At 33.3% G+C, this 19,843-nt stretch overlaps 1 protein-coding gene across 1 annotated transcript; it reads left to right on the top strand.

The window, feature by feature from the left end:
- The first annotated feature begins 4,839 nt into the window (after nucleotides 1–4,839).
- Nucleotides 4,840–11,447, top strand: SLITRK6 (SLIT and NTRK like family member 6). Its single transcript, XM_032149189.2, has 2 exons — nucleotides 4,840–5,343; nucleotides 7,703–11,447. The coding sequence occupies exon 2, from the start codon at nucleotides 7,727–7,729 to the stop codon at nucleotides 10,250–10,252; it is 2,526 nt and encodes an 841-aa protein (XP_032005080.1). The 5' UTR covers nucleotides 4,840–5,343; nucleotides 7,703–7,726; the 3' UTR covers nucleotides 10,253–11,447.
- Nucleotides 11,448–19,843: the final 8,396 nt, after the last annotated feature.

The following is a 19,843-nucleotide window of genomic DNA, read 5'->3' as shown; positions in this document are numbered from 1 at the left end:
TCTCTTGCACATTGTTCATTATGCATCGTGAAAACATTTATTCACATTTTTTTTGGTTCATTTTTCAGGTATTTTTTAAGTTTGCTTAGTCCTCCATTTGAAGTAAGAATTTTTATGAAATGTTTCAATAGGATTTATATGAAGACAGACTGGTCATAGCTTAAGCTTTCAGAGGAAAGTTGTTTTGTTTTCTTTTAGGTTTTGCCAGGTTAAACAAGGGTATTAGAGAATTCCTTTGTGTTCATTGAATTAAAACCACCAAGAGGAAGTTTTTATTACAAAACTTCTCTTAGAATAAAGCACTCCCTGTATCAGTTTTCTACCTTTGCTATTCGATCAAATTAAGTATGAAGGAAACATAACACTTACATAACGAATTAAACTTTTTGTTAAAGGTACAATGCAAAAGGCAAGCTTCCTAAACATCCATCCAGTTCAATGTCATCTTCATGGTGAGGCCTTCCTCCAATTCCCCAAAGTGACTTACTTAATCGCTTCTTCCTCTGTATTTCCATAGTGTTTTTTCTAGTCTTTTTATCCGTTATATATCCATAAAATATTATATCTTATACACTTCCTCTAAGACACATGACTTTTCATTAAGTCATACATGATGAACATTGTGCCAATGACCTACTTATCTACAGATGTGTGTATATTGCAAAAGTTAGGAACATTTTCTATTCTTCATCATCTAAAAGTTAGTCTCTTAGTTTAATTGTATGTTGTTATCGGAAGTCAAGATAGCCATAATAATTAAACTCTTAGGCAACAGAAAGTAATGTTTAGAAAGTGTTTTTGTCCTCTTCCAGTGAAACATGAAGGAACACCCTGGGTTCACAATCTGAAAATTGTGTAGCATACAATTTTGAAAGATGAAAGGCAACATTCTTACTATTATTTTCTATGAATTGGATTTATGTAAGTAAGTCAATTATGTATTTAAGTAGACTTTACTCATTGTTCTTTTTAAATATTATTTTCTCATTTTATAAAAGTTATTACTTGTGTATACAATAAAGAGAATGAAAATATAAAATAAACATTTGAGTTAAATTTAAGCTATGGAATTGCTAGTGAATTTTATTTTTTCTTATTTATTTTGCATTTTTTAAAGTTTCTTAATGAAACAAAGACACTTTTCAAAAGGTATACGCAAACTTAAAGAAACCTTTTGGTGCACAATAAGAACATAATTTTTTAAATGTTTATAAAATTAGTGTATCAGGGTCTCTAGAGACTGTGTATTTATGCTTTATTTATAAGTATTCGTAATATTTTATTTTAGTAGCATTATCATGAGTTTCAGTGTAATTCCCTGACAGTACAAAGAAAGCAGAGCCCACAATAATATCTGTTTCCCAATAAAGTGTTCAATATTTCTTTTAAAACAATCGTATAAGTATGTAAAAAGTGAAACTGAGTTAAGATTAATTTTTTTTTCAAAGAGTGAAATGACTAGCTAATATTTAAAATGCCCTATAGTATTATCATCCCCCCAAAATCACCAAGTTTCATACTTTCTAACTTCAGAGTATTTAAATATGCCTCAGTCTATACCACAGATGGTACAGAGTTCTCTCCCTACAAGGCTTTCAGATTTTTGAATTAAACTCAACCTCACACATGTCTTCACTTTACCTCTTAAATGTGACACTAAAGAAGGTGGAAAGCCAATTTAAGGTGGAACTGGTCCTATTTAGAATGAATAAATCTCATTGTTTAACTTTTTTATTTTTCCAGTGCTCATTCTTGGTCTTTTCATCCTATTTGTACCGTACACATTATCGGTTCAACAAATTTCATAAAATATTCTACCACCTCGTCTTTGAGGTCATTGACTATTAAGATGATCTCCCCACATCCATGAAAGCAGGGAGGGAAGGCCTGCACTTCCTATGTCCTCATGCACAATAAAATATGTTGATTGTAGGCTACTGCTCTAAAATCAATAACAGAGATGGGTTTATTTCTTCTGACTGCTTGGTATTCTTAGATGCAATTATAATACTTTCATGTTGCCCTTTAGAAATATACACTCTGAAAGCAGAGATATTGTTAAATGTCACAATAAAACGTAATTTACAGGTTGTGACAAAAAAAAATTAATAAAAAAAAATTAGCCAGGCGTGGTGGTGGGCACCTGTTATCCCAGCTACTCAGGAGGCTGAGGCAGGAGAATTGCTTGAAGCCAGGAGACAGAGGTTGCAGTGAGCCAATACAGTGCCACTGCACTCCAGCCTGGGCAACAGAGTGAGACTCCATCTCAAAAAAAATATTATTATTAATAATTAGCCTCTAACCCTAGCAAGATGGGAGGCTCACGTGAGGACAGGAGTTTGAGAACAGCCTGGGAAACATGGTAAGACCCCCATGTCTATAAAAAATAAAAGTATCAACTGGGCATGGTAGTGCATGCCCGAGTCCTAGGTACTTATGAGGCTGAGATGACAGCATCTCTTGAGCCTAGGAGTTGGAGGTTACTGTGAGCTACGATTGCACCACTGTACTCCAGCCTGGATAACAGAGTGAGACCCTGTTTCTATATATAATAACAATAATAATAATACATAATAATAATATGAAGTTACTGGGGAGCAGGCATAGATTAGGTGGAAAGATAAAATTCACTGTTTATTATAATCATGTGATGAATTTATTATTAAAACTACACTAAGAAAGTACTTTCCCATTGATTACTTGGAAATTAAAAACATTGTTAAAATAAATGTTGTTCAATAATCATTAGCACATATCCTGCCATAATAAACATTTTGGAAAGAATGGCTACATTACTGATATAATGACTGAAGAATTACAGTGAAAAAAACCTAGAGAACAGCAGACTTGTCTACAATCTTTTCAGATGTGCTAGTGTATATTTTAACTAAGTTTGAGATAATGCTGAGTAATTCATTATCAACATTACCACTTTAAATTAAAAGTTATAGATTGCTCCTCAAACAATTATTTTTCTAGTTTTCTATTCCCAATGAAAACTTATAGAACAAGTGAATAATTTTTTTAAAAAGTGTTTTTAGTCAATATTTCTCTCCCTTACCATTGTGGGGAATTGACCAGTAATTACTGCAATTGACCAGTAATTCATGCACTAAAAAGACAAGATTCATTATTTAGGAAAGGAATTCATGATAAAAATCTTCAAATTTCTGCTATGTGTATATGATTGATAAAATAGACATATGACCAAATTGAAGGACATGAGAGAAATATGTGTCAATCGACAAAGAAATTACTTTCATTTGTCCACATGTAGGCTTCAAAATTTTGCTCCACATACTATGCTACTAGAATATTTCTCCTATGCACTTGACTGCAAAACCTAAAGGAATGCATGTGCAGAATTAGGACTACAGAGTTGGGAGAGAAATTATTCTTGCCCCTTAATTTTTTTATTGGTTAAAATTCTAATTTCTAACTATCTATCTAAAACATTACCTTAAGTTAATTTGGCTAGCAGCTAGTAGGAAATTGTACCAAACCCTAATTATTTATATTTAATTTCACTTATACTCTTCATTCTTTTTTTTATTTTTACAGTGTTTTCCAACCCCCTCCTCTGCATCATCATCTCTTTTCCATGTTAAAGCACAAAATGTCACTAAAATAAATGAGAAACTTAATTGCTGGGAAATACAAAGGAAAGTGAGAATACTGAAAATTCCCACAGAGCCTTTATATTTTTAGAGCAAATATACCACCCTGAGACAATAAAACTTATGAATCTGAGTGTTTATCATTAAATAATAATGTGATATTCTATTTTGATGATTTAAACTATATCAACTCTCCTTTTTAAAAATAGCACTTTCTGAAATGACACCTACTATTACATAGAAGGCCTCTAGAATCTGTGTTTTTTCTAAACAGAATAAACAAATAAAAGACAGCATCTAGTAGATGCACTTTGGATGTGAAAAAGTTCAGGAAGGTAGGTAAGAAGAATAATTTTTTAAACCACAGGCTTTTTGAGAAATAAGGAATCTGACAAGAGTAATAATAGTGATGATTCAGAAACTTTTAAGAGCTGAAGAAACACGCAACTTTTAAGATATAGCCTATTAAGAATAAATTCTCTCTGAGCTAGCACTATACAAATCAGGTTATTGTAATATCTACATATTTCACTTGTTTCATTTTATCTGTAAAGATATAATGTTACATTTTTGAAAGTGATAAACAGAACTTGATCAATGACTATTTTGTGTTTAAAGATTTTTAAAAATATTTTAAAATAATTATGCTTTTCTTCTAAATAAATAAAATAATTGAAAGATCTTCATTTCTAAGTTTAATTATTGAATATTAGCTCTAGGGAAAGAAATAATGAAGTAAAAAGTTAGAGTCCCTAACATAAGGCTTTAAAAAAGTTAAATGGTGAATACAAATATACAAATACTGCAGGGAAGCAGTTCGTGTTAACATTTTACAATCTAGTTAGTGTACAATTTCAACTATAAATACCAGATTTAAAAAGAAAAAAAGAGGCAACTACTCTATAGGCAGCATTCTTGTGTTTCCTGCACACATGTGTGCAAACACTACAGAACACTGTTAGTTGAGAATTTAACATAATGTATTATTTAGCTTGCTATAATAACACAATGTACTATTAAGCATTTAAAATGGCATGTTATTATTTCCATCAAAATTCACTTGCACTATATTTGGTATTGAAAGGGAGTGGAAAGACCATTTGCAGAAAGAGGAGGAGCTGAGCAGTCCTAAGGTGGAGCTGTCTCTTGTGTTATATGACACTGGGAGATTAAAACGCTCTGATGGGGAAGGGCTTAAAGGCTGAGTCAAAAGCCAAGAAGTCTCTTTATTTACGCCTACCTCCCAGCCCTTGGCAATCTGACTAATAACAAACTGAGCTAACAAGAAATACTAGAAGAGGAGGAAGGAGAACATTGCTGCATCTTGGATCTACAACCTAAGAAAGCAAGAGTGATCAATCCCAGCTCTGTTAAACATCTTGTTTACTTACTGCATTCAGCAGCTTGCAAATGGTTAACTATATGCAAAAAAGTCAGCATAGCTGTGAAGTATGCCGTGAATTTTAATCGAGGGAAAAAGGGACAATTGCTTCAGGATGCTCTAGTATGCACTCTGCTTGAAATATTTTAAATGAAATGCTCAGTATTCTATCTTTGACCAGAGGTTTTAACTTTATGAAGCTATGGGACTTGACAAAAAGTGATATTTGAGAAGAAAGTACGCAGTGGTTGGTGTTTTCTTTTTTAATAAAGGAATTGAATTACTTTGAACACCTCTTCCAGCTGTGCATTACAGATAACGTCAGGAAGAGTCTCTGCTTTACAGGTAAGATGAATGTTTCCAGGCTTTTCTTATACTTATTTTTGCATTATAGTAAAGTGATTGAATTTGTATGTTCGCTTCCTTTAAATAAACAACTTTGCATTAAAGGATACGCAATTTCATTCTTGCTTACTGGCACAACTAACGCTGTAGCAGATGCCTGTATTGAGCAGCAGACATTTAGTCTAACAGCTGGCTATAGAGAAGAACAAATATAATATTACACTATTTCTTTTACAACATGCAGTTTGTTGTTAGAAACTAAATACGTGTGCTTTCTGAAGGAAGGATCACTTCCAAATGCGAATGTTGAATTGCAAATATAAGCAAAATAATGAATTCTTTGCATTTTGTATGCTACTTATTTTCTGACTTGAAAATATGTATTCTCAGAAAATACGTCAATGAGTATCTTTTGACCTCTTTATCACTGTATCAGATATTGTCAGTAGAGAACCACTTTTCACATCTGCGTTTCTGAAAAGATTAGAAACTGTTTCCTAGCACATTTTGAAGAGCATAAAATTCATATAGCATTTAAAAAATAACAAGAGTTTATCACTGAAAATTTATTTACTATTTTCTCTGATGCTATACCTGGTGAAATAAATCTTATTCTTTCTTGGTAATTTATGAAGAAGTACTTTTAGTGATTGTGGAAGCTAATCCACAAGTTGAAGACTCCAACCACAAGCTGCTTGTTTATAAACTCAGCTCACAAAGCTGTTTAAAATCAAACTATTTCCCTATAGAAAAATAGAGTCTTCTAACTTTCCCTTTACACAGACACAGTATGTTGTTTTGTTTCTTCAGTTGCCTTTTGCCTTTCAGGAACTTTGTACTATATGTGTTTTCAATAAAACACTATGTTTTCAGGGAATGAGAGTTTACTTTCAGGATTGTTGATTGGGTTCTTGTATGTTTTACCTGATTGTGAATTTTAATTTGATTCAGTTACTGTTCACATTTCAAACAACAAAAATGAAAACTGATTACTATTTTGAAAAGTTGAAGAGTCATAAGATGTGGTGTTTATATTTCAATTTAGTTTATATAAATTTAAAGTATAATATTTAAAGGAAGGAAATAAAATTAGATCTCATTAGAGCTATAAATGTTTACCTTGCATAACTGTCATTTAAAGGGCAAAACCTTTTTATGAATTGCTGTTTCAGATGCATTTCTTACGTGTTTCAGGATTGGAATACATGATGTTATTCTGAACCGTTCTTTTTTACTTTTACCAAATTTGAAATATCACCAAAAAGTTTAATATGGTAGAGTTTGTTTCAGATTTCATTGTTTCTGACTTTAAGCCTTATAATAAGAGACCAGCTGCTTAATTATGTGATGACATTCAGTGCCCTAAAGACTGTTTCAAGACCTCATTAGGAATTTATATGAAGCATTGTTTATTCTTTTACAACAGCCTGAAATGTGTGTTAAAGATTAATCTTGCTTCTTTAGTTTTTATCATTTCCACCTCATCTATAACGTAATTAAAAAGCAGTAAGAAATATACTGCTTCTAGAAATTCAATATTAAATATAATGATTTAAGTGAAATTTGAATGGTCACTCTTAAGTATATATATCTGATACTATTATGCCTATATAAACTGCCCTACATTGAATAGTTAAAAGCGTTCTTATAGTACTGTACTTTATTACATGATCAAAGACTATTTTCCTCAAGGTTTTCAAAATAAACAATAAAATTAGTATATATATATATATATAGCCAAAACCAAAGCAAGTTAAAACACAGACAGTTATTAGATGTTATTGTGTGACACCCAGTTCAACAATATAAAGACAGACAATGCATGCTACATGCGTACATGCATACACACGTACACATATGCACACATACATTCTTTTATCATTTTTTACGTTCCCTACAGTTCTCTATGCTTATGGTTAATAACTACATATTTGTCTTATACTATAATCCTCCAGCCTTAAATTTATGTACCATAAGGTTAAAAAAAATGTTTCCAATATATAACTTTGCATCATAGTGAAGTATCAATGCTCTAAGGCAGCATCTCTCTCATCTATTAAAATGCAGGTTATTCATCAGATGTGAGCACAAATTTTATGATATAATATTTTAAATTCCCCTTGACCTAAATTTTATATTTTGACTACAAGTTAAAAGACAGCCAGACTTGCCTGAGTATAGGGGGAAAAAAAAAAAAAAGAAAAGAAAAAAATGATGTAAATGCAGCAAGGTACCCATATTTTCATGGTAATCAGTCATCTGCTTTTTGGAGAAAAACCTATTATTTTGAAAATGTCAGCTTCATCTCCTCCCCAGTTCTACCCACTAAAGGCCCTTGCTATTGCATTTTATTTTACAGAATTGGATTTCATCACATGACAACATGAAGCTGTGGATACATCTCTTTTATTCATCTCTCCTTGCCTGTATATGTTTACACTCCCAAACTCCAGTGTTCTCATTCAGAGGCTCTTGTGATTCTCTTTGCAATTGTGAGGAAAAAGATGGCACAATGCTAATAAATTGTGAAGCAAAAGGTATCAAGATGGTATCTGAAATAAGTGTGCCACCATCACGACCTTTCCAACTAAGCTTATTAAATAATGGCTTGACAATGCTTCACACAAATGACTTTTCTGGGCTTACCAATGCTATTTCAATACACCTTGGATTTAACAATATTGCAGATATTGAGATAGGTGCATTTAATGGCCTTGGCCTCCTGAAGCAACTTCATATCAATCACAATTCTTTAGAAATTCTTAAAGAGGATACTTTCCACGGACTGGAAAACCTGGAATTCCTGCAAGCAGATAACAATTTTATCACAGTGATTGAACCAAGTGCCTTTAGCAAGCTCAACAGACTCAAAGTGTTAATTTTAAATGACAATGCTATTGAGAGTCTTCCTCCAAACATCTTCCGATTTGTTCCTTTAACCCATCTAGATCTTCGTGGAAATCAGTTACAAACATTGCCTTATGTTGGTTTTCTCGAACACATTGGCCGAATATTGGATCTTCAGTTGGAGGACAACAAATGGGCCTGCAATTGTGACTTATTGCAGTTAAAAACTTGGTTGGAGAACATGCCTCCGCAGTCTATAATTGGTGATGTTGTCTGCAATAGCCCTCCATTTTTTAAAGGAAGTATACTCAGTAGACTAAAGAAGGAATCTATTTGCCCCACTCCACCAGTGTATGAAGAACATGAGGATCCTTCAGGATCATTACATCTGGCAGCAACATCTTCGATAAATGATAGTCGCATGTCAACTAAGACCACATCCATTCTAAAACTACCCACCAAAGCACCAGGTTTGATACCTTATATTACAAAGCCATCCACTCAACTTCCAGGACCTTACTGCCCTATTCCTTGTAACTGCAAAGTCCTATCCCCATCAGGACTTCTAATACACTGTCAGGAGCGCAACATTGAAAGCTTATCAGATCTGAGACCTCCTCCACAAAATCCTAGAAAGCTCATTCTAGCGGGAAATATTATTCATAGTTTAATGAAGTCTGATCTAGTGGAATATTTCACTTTGGAAATGCTTCATTTGGGAAACAATCGTATTGAAGTTCTTGAAGAAGGATCATTTATGAACCTAACGAGATTACAAAAGCTCTATCTAAATGGTAACCACCTGACCAAATTAAATAAAGGCATGTTCCTTGGTCTCCACAATCTTGAATACTTATATCTTGAATACAATGCCATTAAGGAAATACTGCCGGGAACCTTTAATCCAATGCCTAAACTTAAAGTCCTCTATTTAAATAACAACCTCCTCCAAGTTTTACCACCACATATTTTTTCAGGGGTTCCTCTAACTAAGGTAAATCTTAAAACAAACCAGTTTACCCATCTACCTGTAAGTAATATTTTGGATGATCTTGATTTACTAACCCAGATTGACCTTGAGGATAACCCCTGGGACTGCTCCTGTGACCTGGTTGGACTGCAGCAATGGATACAAAAGTTAAGCAAGAACACAGTAACAGATGACATCCTCTGCACTTCCCCCGGGCATCTCGACAAAAAGGAATTAAAAGCCCTAAATAGTGAACTTCTCTGTCCAGGTTTAGTAAATAACCCATCCATGCCAACACAGACTAGTTACATTATTGTCACCACTCCTGCAACAACAACAAATACGGCTGATACTATTTTACGATCTCTTACGGACGCTGTGCCACTGTCTGTTCTAATATTGGGACTTCTGATTGTGTTCATCACTATTGTTTTCTGTGCTGCAGGGATAGTGGTTCTTGTTCTTCACCGCAGGAGAAGATACAAAAAGAAACAAGTAGATGAGCAAATGAGAGACAACAGTCCTGTGCATCTTCAGTACAGCATGTATGGCCATAAAACCACTCATCACACTACTGAAAGACCCTCTGCCTCACTCTATGAACAGCACATGGTGAGCCCCATGGTTCACGTCTATAGAAGTCCATCCTTTGGTCCAAAGCATCTGGAAGAGGAAGAAGAGAGGAATGAGAAAGAAGGAAGTGATGCAAAACATCTCCAAAGAAGTCTTTTGGAACGGGAAAATCATTCGCCACTCACAGGGTCAAATATGAAATACAAAACCACGAACCAATCAACAGAATTTTTATCCTTCCAAGATGCCAGCTCATTGTATAGAAACATTTTAGAAAAAGAAAGGGAACTTCAGCAACTGGGAATCACAGAATACCTAAGGAAAAACATTGCTCAGCTCCAGCCTGATATGGAGGCACATTATCCTGGAGCCCACGAAGAGCTGAAATTAATGGAAACATTAATGTACTCACGTCCAAGGAAGGTATTAGTGGAACAGACGAAAAATGAGTATTTTGAACTCAAAGCTAATTTACATGCTGAACCTGACTATTTAGAAGTCCTGGAGCAGCAAACATAGATGGAGAGTTTGAGGGCTTTCACAGAAATGATGTGATTCTGTTTTAAGTCCATACCTTGTAAATAAGTGCCTTAAGTGAGTGTGTCATCAATCAGAACTTAAGCACAGCAGTAAACTATGGGGAAAAAAAGAAGAAGAAAAAGAAACTCAGGGATCACTGGGAGAAGCCATGGCATTATCTTCAGGCAATTTAGTCTGCCCCAAATAAAATAAATCCTTGCATGTAAATCATTCAAGGGTTATAGTAATATTTCTCCATATACTGAAAAGTATCTCATAGGAGTCCTCTTGCACATCTAAAAAGGTTGAACATTTAAGTATCCCGAATTTTCTTGAATTGCTTTCCCTATAGATTAATTACAATTGGATTTCGTCATTTAAAAACCGTACCTGTGTATGTAGTTACAATATGTAAGGAATACATTGTTTATAACCAGTATGTACTTCAAAAATGTGTATTGTCAAACATACCTGACTTTCTTGCAATAAATGCAAAAGAAACTGGAACTTGACAATTATAAATAGTAATAGTGAAGAAAAAATATAAAGGTTGCAATTATATAGGCCATGGGTGGCTCAAAATTTTGAACATTTGAGCTTAAACAAATGTCACTGTCATGCATTCTAAGATTAAAAAGTTAAAATGATTAATAGTTCAGGTGGAATAAATAAGCATAATTTTTGGGTTTTCTACACATTTTGTGTAGATAATTTTAATGTCAGTGCTGCTGTGAACTAAAGTATGTCATTTATGCTCAAAGTTTAATTCTTCTTCTTGGGGTATTTTTAAAATGCTACTGAGATTCTGCTGTACATATGACTAGAGAATCTATTGGGTTTGCTTTATTTCATAGGCTTAATTCTTTGTAAATTTGAATGACCATGATAGAAATACATTTCTTGTGGCAAGTAATTCACAGTTGTAAAGCAAATAGGAAAAATTATTTTATTTTTATTGATGTACATTGATAGATGCCATAAATCAGTAGCAAAAGGCACTTGTAAAGGTAAGTGGTTTAAGTTGCCTCAAGAGAGGGACAATGTAGCTTTATTTTACAAGAAGGCATAGTTAGATTTCTATGAAATATTTATTCTGTACAGTTTTATATATTTTTGGTTCACAAAAGTAATTATTCTTGGGTGCCTTTCAAGAAAATTAAAAATACTACTCACTACAATAAAACTAAAATGAAAACTCTTTTTTAAATGTGCTTTCTTAAATTAGCTTTACTTGTCATGCAATCAAGTAAGGATTAACACACATACACACAAACATACACACACACACACTACGGGAGGTTTCTATTGTTTACACACAGAAGTATCTTGTTCATGTTGTGAAAAAGGCTATTTGATTTTTGGTATGCTTAACAGGCAGCCAAATTTAAAGTATGTCTAGCAGTTTTCCCTTTCAAGCAAATCATTTTCTAATGCAACTTAAAAGGAAATGTTTTATTTCTATCCTTTCTAATTATAGAATCAATCATACCTGCGTGCTTTCACAAGACAAAGTGAAATTAATCAAGGTAATCTGGGAATGTTTTCTGAACACCACACAGACTCATATACTGGGCTATGAAGGAACACATTTTCCATAAGAAAGTACTCCCTTCAATTTACTCAACAATATTTCAGTGATTCCTAAATGGTCTATTAAATATTTTGGGTTTTAATATACAACTTTGCAGTAATGGCAGAATATACATTATTTATTTTTAATAAGAAGACTTCTTGTTGATAAAAACAATATGGGCTGTGCTGCATAGTACGAAGACTATAAGTAATGTAAAATCATATCACAAGCTTTTTTCTTTAAATTATTGTATATATTAATGAAAATCAATCAGGAGTTATGTATTAAAAGGTTTATTGAAAATCAAAATTTCTTCATTAGCTTCCAAAGTTTGGAAGCACGAAGATGGAAATTCTTTAAGTAACAATTTCTAAGGGAAAATGTGTGTGCATATGAAATGCTGGATATTTATCTACTAAAAAATATTCAGCATGGTAAATAGTAAAATCTCTAAAACATTATTTTAAAAATTACATTCTCAAGAGAAGAACAAATAAAGGCCAGAATTCATGTTATTGCACTTCTTTTACTCAGTCGAGTATCTGCCAATATTTTCTAATTCTAATCAGGTACATAGAGGTATTAAGAAGACTTAAGATATTCCCATGCCTGGAGAATGCTTGGAATGGATCCATGAATGCAGACAGAGACATGCCCTCAAAAACATTCTTTTCTTTGGGATGGGGGAAATATTTATTTAATCTTTATTTGTCGTTAATTGCCTAAAGTAATAATGTTCACCCTTTAACTTATAATGAAGAGGAACAAAGTTGTTTAAGAAGCCATGTAAATATATCTCCAAAATCAAAGAACAATCCTTATTCTGAATATAATTTAAAACTGACATGGAAATTACAATCGTTTCCAAAAGCAAGAGATTTTAACGGTTTAAATGTTTCATTCACGACTCTGTGGAATTTGTTTTCCTACTGGTTGTTGAGAGTTGAGAAAGGTAATGATGGTCTCGAATTCTTTGTGATCTATGAGACTTTCTCAGAACTTTGATTATTTGACCTGAATTTCTAATTTCTTCTCCTTCCCACTAAAGAATAACTTTTATTATACCCCTTGTTTGATTGTTCACTTAAGCAACCAATTTGGTCTCTTTCAGCAGCTAATTGACAGATTCAGAATGCCAATTCCTCTTTCAGTACCCTCAGTGTTTTTCACCTGAACCTGGCCACTAAAAAAAAAAAAAAAAAGTAGACTTTTAATTATCTTAGCTTTCCTTCTTGATTTAAACAGAAGTTACATTTTTCCCACTGCACATAAATGCAATTTATGACTCATGTCCAAAAAATGAAATTTTGTAACATAGTGGTAGTAGTGTATAACCATGCTGGATAAATCTTTTTAAGTCAATTTATTTGATATTGGTTGTATTAATACTTAACAAATCATTTTTTACTAAATTACATGAAATTACTTACTGTAAATTTATAAAAGTGTTCCAATATCTTTCATTTATCTCCATCAATGGGATGGAAATTTTCCTCTCTAGAAGAAAGAATTATATTGGTGATGTTACCCTCTTTGAAAGAATCTCTTATATCATGGAGGAGAGAAAGCCCTTCCTTGCTGCTATAATATTAAATAAACTGCAGCACCATCTAAGCTGCCTTAAGCTGCCTTAATGCCTTTGCCCAATTAATTAAAAATGTTTAATCCTTGATTCAGGATTAAAGAATGTGACACGAGCATCCCTTTGTCATTAAAATGACACTTTTAAAAATAATGGTTTATTCTCTTCCTTTATGCCCTTCCATATATGTATATATATGTACAAACACACACACACACATACAAACACAGGTGAGAGAGACCTAATAAAGATGTGGTAAGTCATCTCAATATACCTGTAATTTATTTCACATTTTTCATTATTTTATGATAGCTAATAGCTATGTAATCAACAGCACTTTTTAAGAAGAGGAATACTACCAACTTGAATAATTGTTTTGCCACAAACTATTTATTTTTTTAAAAAAATAAACACAAATATCCAAAGACAGCTCACCAAAGTTCCCCATATATGAGTTTCTGCAAGATTTTTTTAGGAGATTGTTTTCTACATAAAAAGAAAATTGCCCATGTGTATACAAATGGTAACTATTTGGGAAGGGAAGGCTGAATCTCCTGGTAGTTAAGAAATGGTTTTACAGTGCATTTGAGGGTTCTTCTCTATTTCTTTTCCCTGTAGAGCACTTCTATGAAGAAGTTGGGGTATCATAAAAGGACAAGCTTTTATTGTAAAATAAGACACAATTAAAAGACTTTCTCGGGAGGAGTGGTCTTATATCTGGCAGCCACATCAAGAATGATCACATTGATAATTATATTATTTAACAACCAAATATCTTTTGGAAACAACATTATCTGTCTTACAACCAGCTTTTTTTTTAAAGGCAAATTTTATTTATTATATTTGCGTTCATTCTTATGTATAGGTAACATAAAGAAGACTGCCAGATGTAAAATCCTCTTCTAGCTGCTTTGAAAGCAAAATCAAATAGACAAATACTCTTCTGTTAGTAAATGTCTTTCAGCAGATTAGTGAATGAAGAAAGGAAACAATTCAAAACAACAAATTACACACACACAGGTTCATGTATTTCCAATTTAAATTATTTAAAATTGTCCACTTTCTAAAGAGAGAACTTTTAAGAATTTTGAAACATGAACAGCAGGAAGACCTGACCTTCCACAAGTAATTATTTGCCTCTTCACATCTCTTAGGTTCTACCAGTGAGAAAATGGATTATATAATGAGTAAGGTATTTTGAATTGCTTGTCTTGTAGAAAATCTCTGGGCATTGAAATGGCATTTCATTGCATTTGATTTTATAGAAGTCTTGAAGAGACACTACACACAGAAATGATCATTCTTGCCAAAGTGAACTTAATTTATTTTAAACTCATATTGTTATCAGTGATGAAATCACCATTAGTGAATGTATGTTAAGTGTATTTTCAACCATTTCCTTGGTGTTGTAACTAATCAAAAGACTTATAAGCCCCGTTATTGTCTTTGCATAATAAATAATGCCATATGTTAATATAGCAATACATAGTAGAAGAAAGTTAACATTATGATTCAAAGGAGTTCTGATCCTCAAAAATCAGATCAGTTTAAATGCTACATATGGTTTCATCCATTAAGTTTTCCATGGACACACTTTGGGCCTGTTCCCAGCATTCTGAAGTACTTTGGCTTAATGAATATATATTTGAAGAAAACAATACACTGTGATACAGCAAACACAATTCCTAGATATAAGCACGCCATAAACTTTATCTATTCTTTCTCATTTAGAAAACGAAGGAGCTAAGGGGTTTGCCTAGCACTATATAAGTAGTGAGAGTAAAAGGCCAGAATTGGAACCCTGTTTGATTGATGCTGTTAATTTACATTGTTTTGCTTTATTATCAGGGCAGTGGTCCTCATCAGACTCTTGTTATAACCAAACATATTTACAGGGCATGTGAAATCACAGAAAACGTATGTTTTGCCATTGTGCACATGTTGCTTCTATGCTTAGGTAGGACACTGTGAGTTTTTAACATCTTATTGAAAAAAATGGAGACATTTCACTAACTTTAGTCATGGAGTACCTAATTCTAGATTATTCAGAATGATATATTAGCAGATTTTAGGTATAGCTTTAAAAATGCTGACTGATTTATCAGACTGAACAACATGTACATCTGGCAACCAGAAACTCATTGTTTGGTTTCTTTTTTCTAATTCTGAATACTTAATTACTATTTATCACTACCAACTTTTAGGAATTTGTTTCATTTCATAAAATAAAATATTGACAAAGTAGTTAAAATACAGACAGTTCTCATGATAATACATTGATTTAAAGCTTCTATAAACAATATATGATTTAAGTGTTATTAGAATTATCATATACACAAAGATTATGGTGACAGATATTTTCATGTTTTAATGTTTTAAGATATCTGACTGCAGTAACCTTTGTTTTCATGGTGCAGCTTGTAAGTTAAAGATTACTATCTCAATGAATGTGTCATTTGAATCCTAAAGAGACACCCATATAGTGTGAGGAATTTTGTTCCCTTTTAAATAGACTATTTTTTAGAGCAGTTTTGGGTTCACAGCCAAGTTGACTAAAAAGTACAGAGTTGCCATATATCCCTTGTTCCCACACAAGCACAGCCTCCCCAGCTATCAATATCTAGAAACAAGATGGTGCATTTGTTATAATTAATGAACCTACTTTTACACATTATCAAAGTGAACTGTTTACATTAGTGTTCATTTTTTTATATTCTGTGGGTTTTGACCCATGTCCCGACAATTGTAGTATTCTGTAGAATGGTGTCACTCTCCTAAAAATTGTCTGAGCTTTGTCTAGTTCTTTTTACTGCTGTGATAGTTTTGCGTTTTCTAGAATGTCATAGAGTTGGAATCATATAGCATATATCCTTTTCAAACTGGCTTCTTTCACTCAGTAATACACATTAAGGGTTCCTCAATGTCCTTTCATTTCTTGACAGCTCATTTCTTCCTGGACATTGAATAACATTCCATGACATATCACAACTTATTTACCCATTTACTTACTAAAGAAATTCTTAGTTTCTTCCAAGATTTGACAAATATAAATAAAGCTGCTATAAGCATTCGTGTGAAGATTTTTGCATGGATATGCATTTTCAACACATTTGGGTAAATAATACCAAGGAATGTGATTGCTGGATTGTATATCATAATAAGTCTATGTTTTGCTTTCTAAGCAACTGTCTACCAAAGTGGCTGTACAATTTTGCATTCCCACCAACAATGAATGAAGAATTGTTGTTCCACATCCTCATCAGCTCTTGGTATTGTCACTTGTCTGACTTTTGACCATTCTCATTTTGTCTCATTGTTGTCTTAATTTACATTTCCCTGATGACATGTAATGTGGAGCATCTTTCCATATATTTATGGCCATACACATACCTTCTTTGCTGAGGTTATCTGTTTAGGTCTTTCCCTCTTTTTTATCCAAATGTTCATTTTTTTGGTTGAATTTTAAGAGTTCTTTGTATAATTTAGATACAAATCTTTTATTAGATATGTTTTGTTTTATTTTGTACTTATTCTAAGCCAGTCTATGGCTTGTTTTCCCATTTGCTTAACACTGTCTTTTACAGAGCAGTTTTTAATTTTAATTAAGTCTAGTGTATAATGTTTTTTTAAAATAGTACCTTTGGTGGTACCTGTATAAAGTCATCTCCATGCCCAAGGTCATCTAGATTTTCTATGTTATCTTCTCAGAATTTTTGTTTTGCATTTTACATTAAGGTATATGATCCATTTTGATTTAATTTTTGTGAAGGTTGTAAGGTCTGTATCTAGATCATTTATTTGCACGTAAATGCCCAGTTGTTCCATCACTGTTTCTTGAAAAGACAATACATGAAAGATTTTTTAAAATTACCTACAATTTAAAAATAATTTATTTACAATGTATTTCATTTTAGCCTTTGCATGTAATACTTGATGTCCACTAATGCTACACATTAATGCATGTTTGAGGGACCATAACATATAAGATAGAATTTTGCCAAATAATAAAGATTACTATCATTGGGCCTGAATCATCTATAAAACTGTGGAGTATGAACGTAAAACAATGAGCCTAGTAGGAGCCTTCTTAGCTGTGGTCTTTTTTAAAGGCCTGCATTATATACTAGTTTCCATTAATGATATTTATAGAAAGCTAAAACTTAGTGTTTACCTACCAAGCACCTATACCCAGTAGTAGATGGTTTGCATATAGTTAGTTTCATCCTGATATAAAAGCTGCAGGTAATACTGATATTCCCAATAAAGATAATGAGGCTCAGAAATTTAAACCGCCCAGAATCACACACATAGTAGTGGACAAGCTCCGATTTCCTGACCTGGAAAATTCTTCCTTCTATTGGCTCATCAGCCTTCACGTCACAATGATTTTAGGAAAGTGTTTTAAAACTTGGATATTACTTATTTGATCGAAGCAAATACCATGTTCTCATTTTCAAACTTTGGACACTTACCTCACAGTTATCATATTGTTTTAATTTTGGATATGTTTATTTTAGCTTCTAATTATGTATTAAACCTATTATCACTATAAAAAGTAACCTTTGATATTTTGCATGTCTGCATTATCCATGTTTATTTAGATTTTATTTAATTTGAAATAGTGAGAAACTTTTGCATTTTAGACACCACTGAGATGCTTTAATAATGACTCTTTATCCAAATACAGACTTGGAACATTATATTAACGATAGTTATGAAAACAAAGTAAGGAATAAATTTGACTAATTTTGAATTAATCAATTTAAGCAATTGAAAATTAACAATCTAATGTTTGCTTCATAAAGTTTGCTTTAATTTGCAACATATAATTTCTAATGCTTTGGACTTCTTTTTTTTTTTTTTTTTTTTTGAGATGGAGTCTCACTCTGTTGCCCAGGCTAGAGTGCAGTGGTGCGATCTCAGCTCACTGCAACCTCCGCTTCTCGGGTTCAAGTGATTCTCCTGCCTCAGCCTCCTGGGTAGCTGGGATTACAGGTGCACGCCTCCGTGCCCGGCTAATTTTTGTATTTTTAGTAGAGATGGGATTTCACCATGTTGGTCAGGCTGGTCTCAAACTCCTGATCTCAAGATCTGCCAGCCTTGGCATCCCAAAGTGCTGGGATTACAGGCATGAGCCGCCTGGCCAATGCTTTGGACTTTTAACTCAGCTGCCTGTTCTCTTTTGATACAGACACATCTGTAAAGCCTACTCTAGGCAATGCTCTTACACTTTCATTAACAAAGAGGTCACATTTTCTCAGTGTGCCCTAACATTACTCTGTACAAATACTCACAGCTCTGCTCTGTCTTCGCTGCTGTGTAGTGACAGCCAATAGCATGCATAATACACTTGCTGGTCACAAGGGTATGCAGGCTCCACCTTTATATTACTCTCCCACACAGTGTGAAAGTAGATGCTGCCGCTCGTGTAAGCTGAAATCTTTCACTCGCTGTCTGCCTTTGAAGCGGCAGGAATGCTAAAACTTACCTACCTACTTGTCCATGGCAGACTCAGCAATCCTCATGGAAAATTTTCTAAGTGGCATTAAAACAAAGGAAAATGAAGTAGGAGGAATTTGTAGAGATCAACTTGTAAGAAGTTATAATTGAGATAAAGATGGTCTTTTGGTTCTTGCTTCCTTGCATTCATGGCCCTTTTGCTTCTTTGGTGTTTACTTCCCCCTGGGCATCATGTTAACCTTCTACAGCCAATGCTGGCCAGAGCACCATAAGAAATCAACCTCTCTAGTCCCTTGGGCCATGCACTTACCCTTTATTCTCTTAAGTGAATCACTCTTCCTCTTAGCCTTGTTGTGGTCATCTCCAAACAAACAAACAAAATATAATAAAACAGAACAAAAGTTGGTTTTATCTTGGTTTCAGCCACACCAAGCTGAATGTTTTAGAACAATGTTGTCCAACCTGTGGCCCCCAGCCACATGAGGCTCAGGATGGCTTTGATGCGGTCCAACACAAATTTGTAAACTTTCTTAAAACATTGTGAGAATTTTTGGCAATTTTTTTTAGCTCATCAGCTATTGTTAGTGTTAGTGTGTTTTATGTGTGGCCCAAAACAATCCTTCTTCTTCTAATGTGGCACAGGGAAGCCAAAAGATTGGACACCCTTGTTTTAGAAGATTGAGTAATTGAAAAATTGAAAATCAGAAGCTACAATAGGTAGCATTTCAGATAAAGTAATAAAGAAGCCATTTCCAGAATATAAAGAAAATACATAGGCAAGAGTCAGCCATAGGCTGTTTATACTCATATCATAAACTCAATTTCCAAATCTTACTTGACATAATTCTACAAGAGATAAGTTTGATAAGAATAATTCAGTTAGAAAACATGTGCCTAGTAGAGCCAACCTTGGATCATTGGATCATCACATTTTAAAAGCTTTCTGAATCCTGTTCTTGTACTTTAGTGTTTCACC

The sequence above is a fragment of the Hylobates moloch genome, unplaced genomic scaffold, assembly GCF_009828535.3.
Source record: "Hylobates moloch isolate HMO894 unplaced genomic scaffold, HMol_V3 SCAFFOLD_4, whole genome shotgun sequence".
Taxonomy (NCBI): domain Eukaryota; kingdom Metazoa; phylum Chordata; class Mammalia; order Primates; family Hylobatidae; genus Hylobates; species Hylobates moloch.
Note: the sequence above shows the minus strand (reverse complement) of the source record. Positions and strands in the feature narration are given on the sequence as shown.

Coding starts and splice junctions, on each gene's coding strand:
- SLITRK6 (XM_032149189.2), top strand. CDS start 7,727: ATGAAGCTGTGGATACATCTCTTTTATTCATCTCTCCTTGCCTGTATA.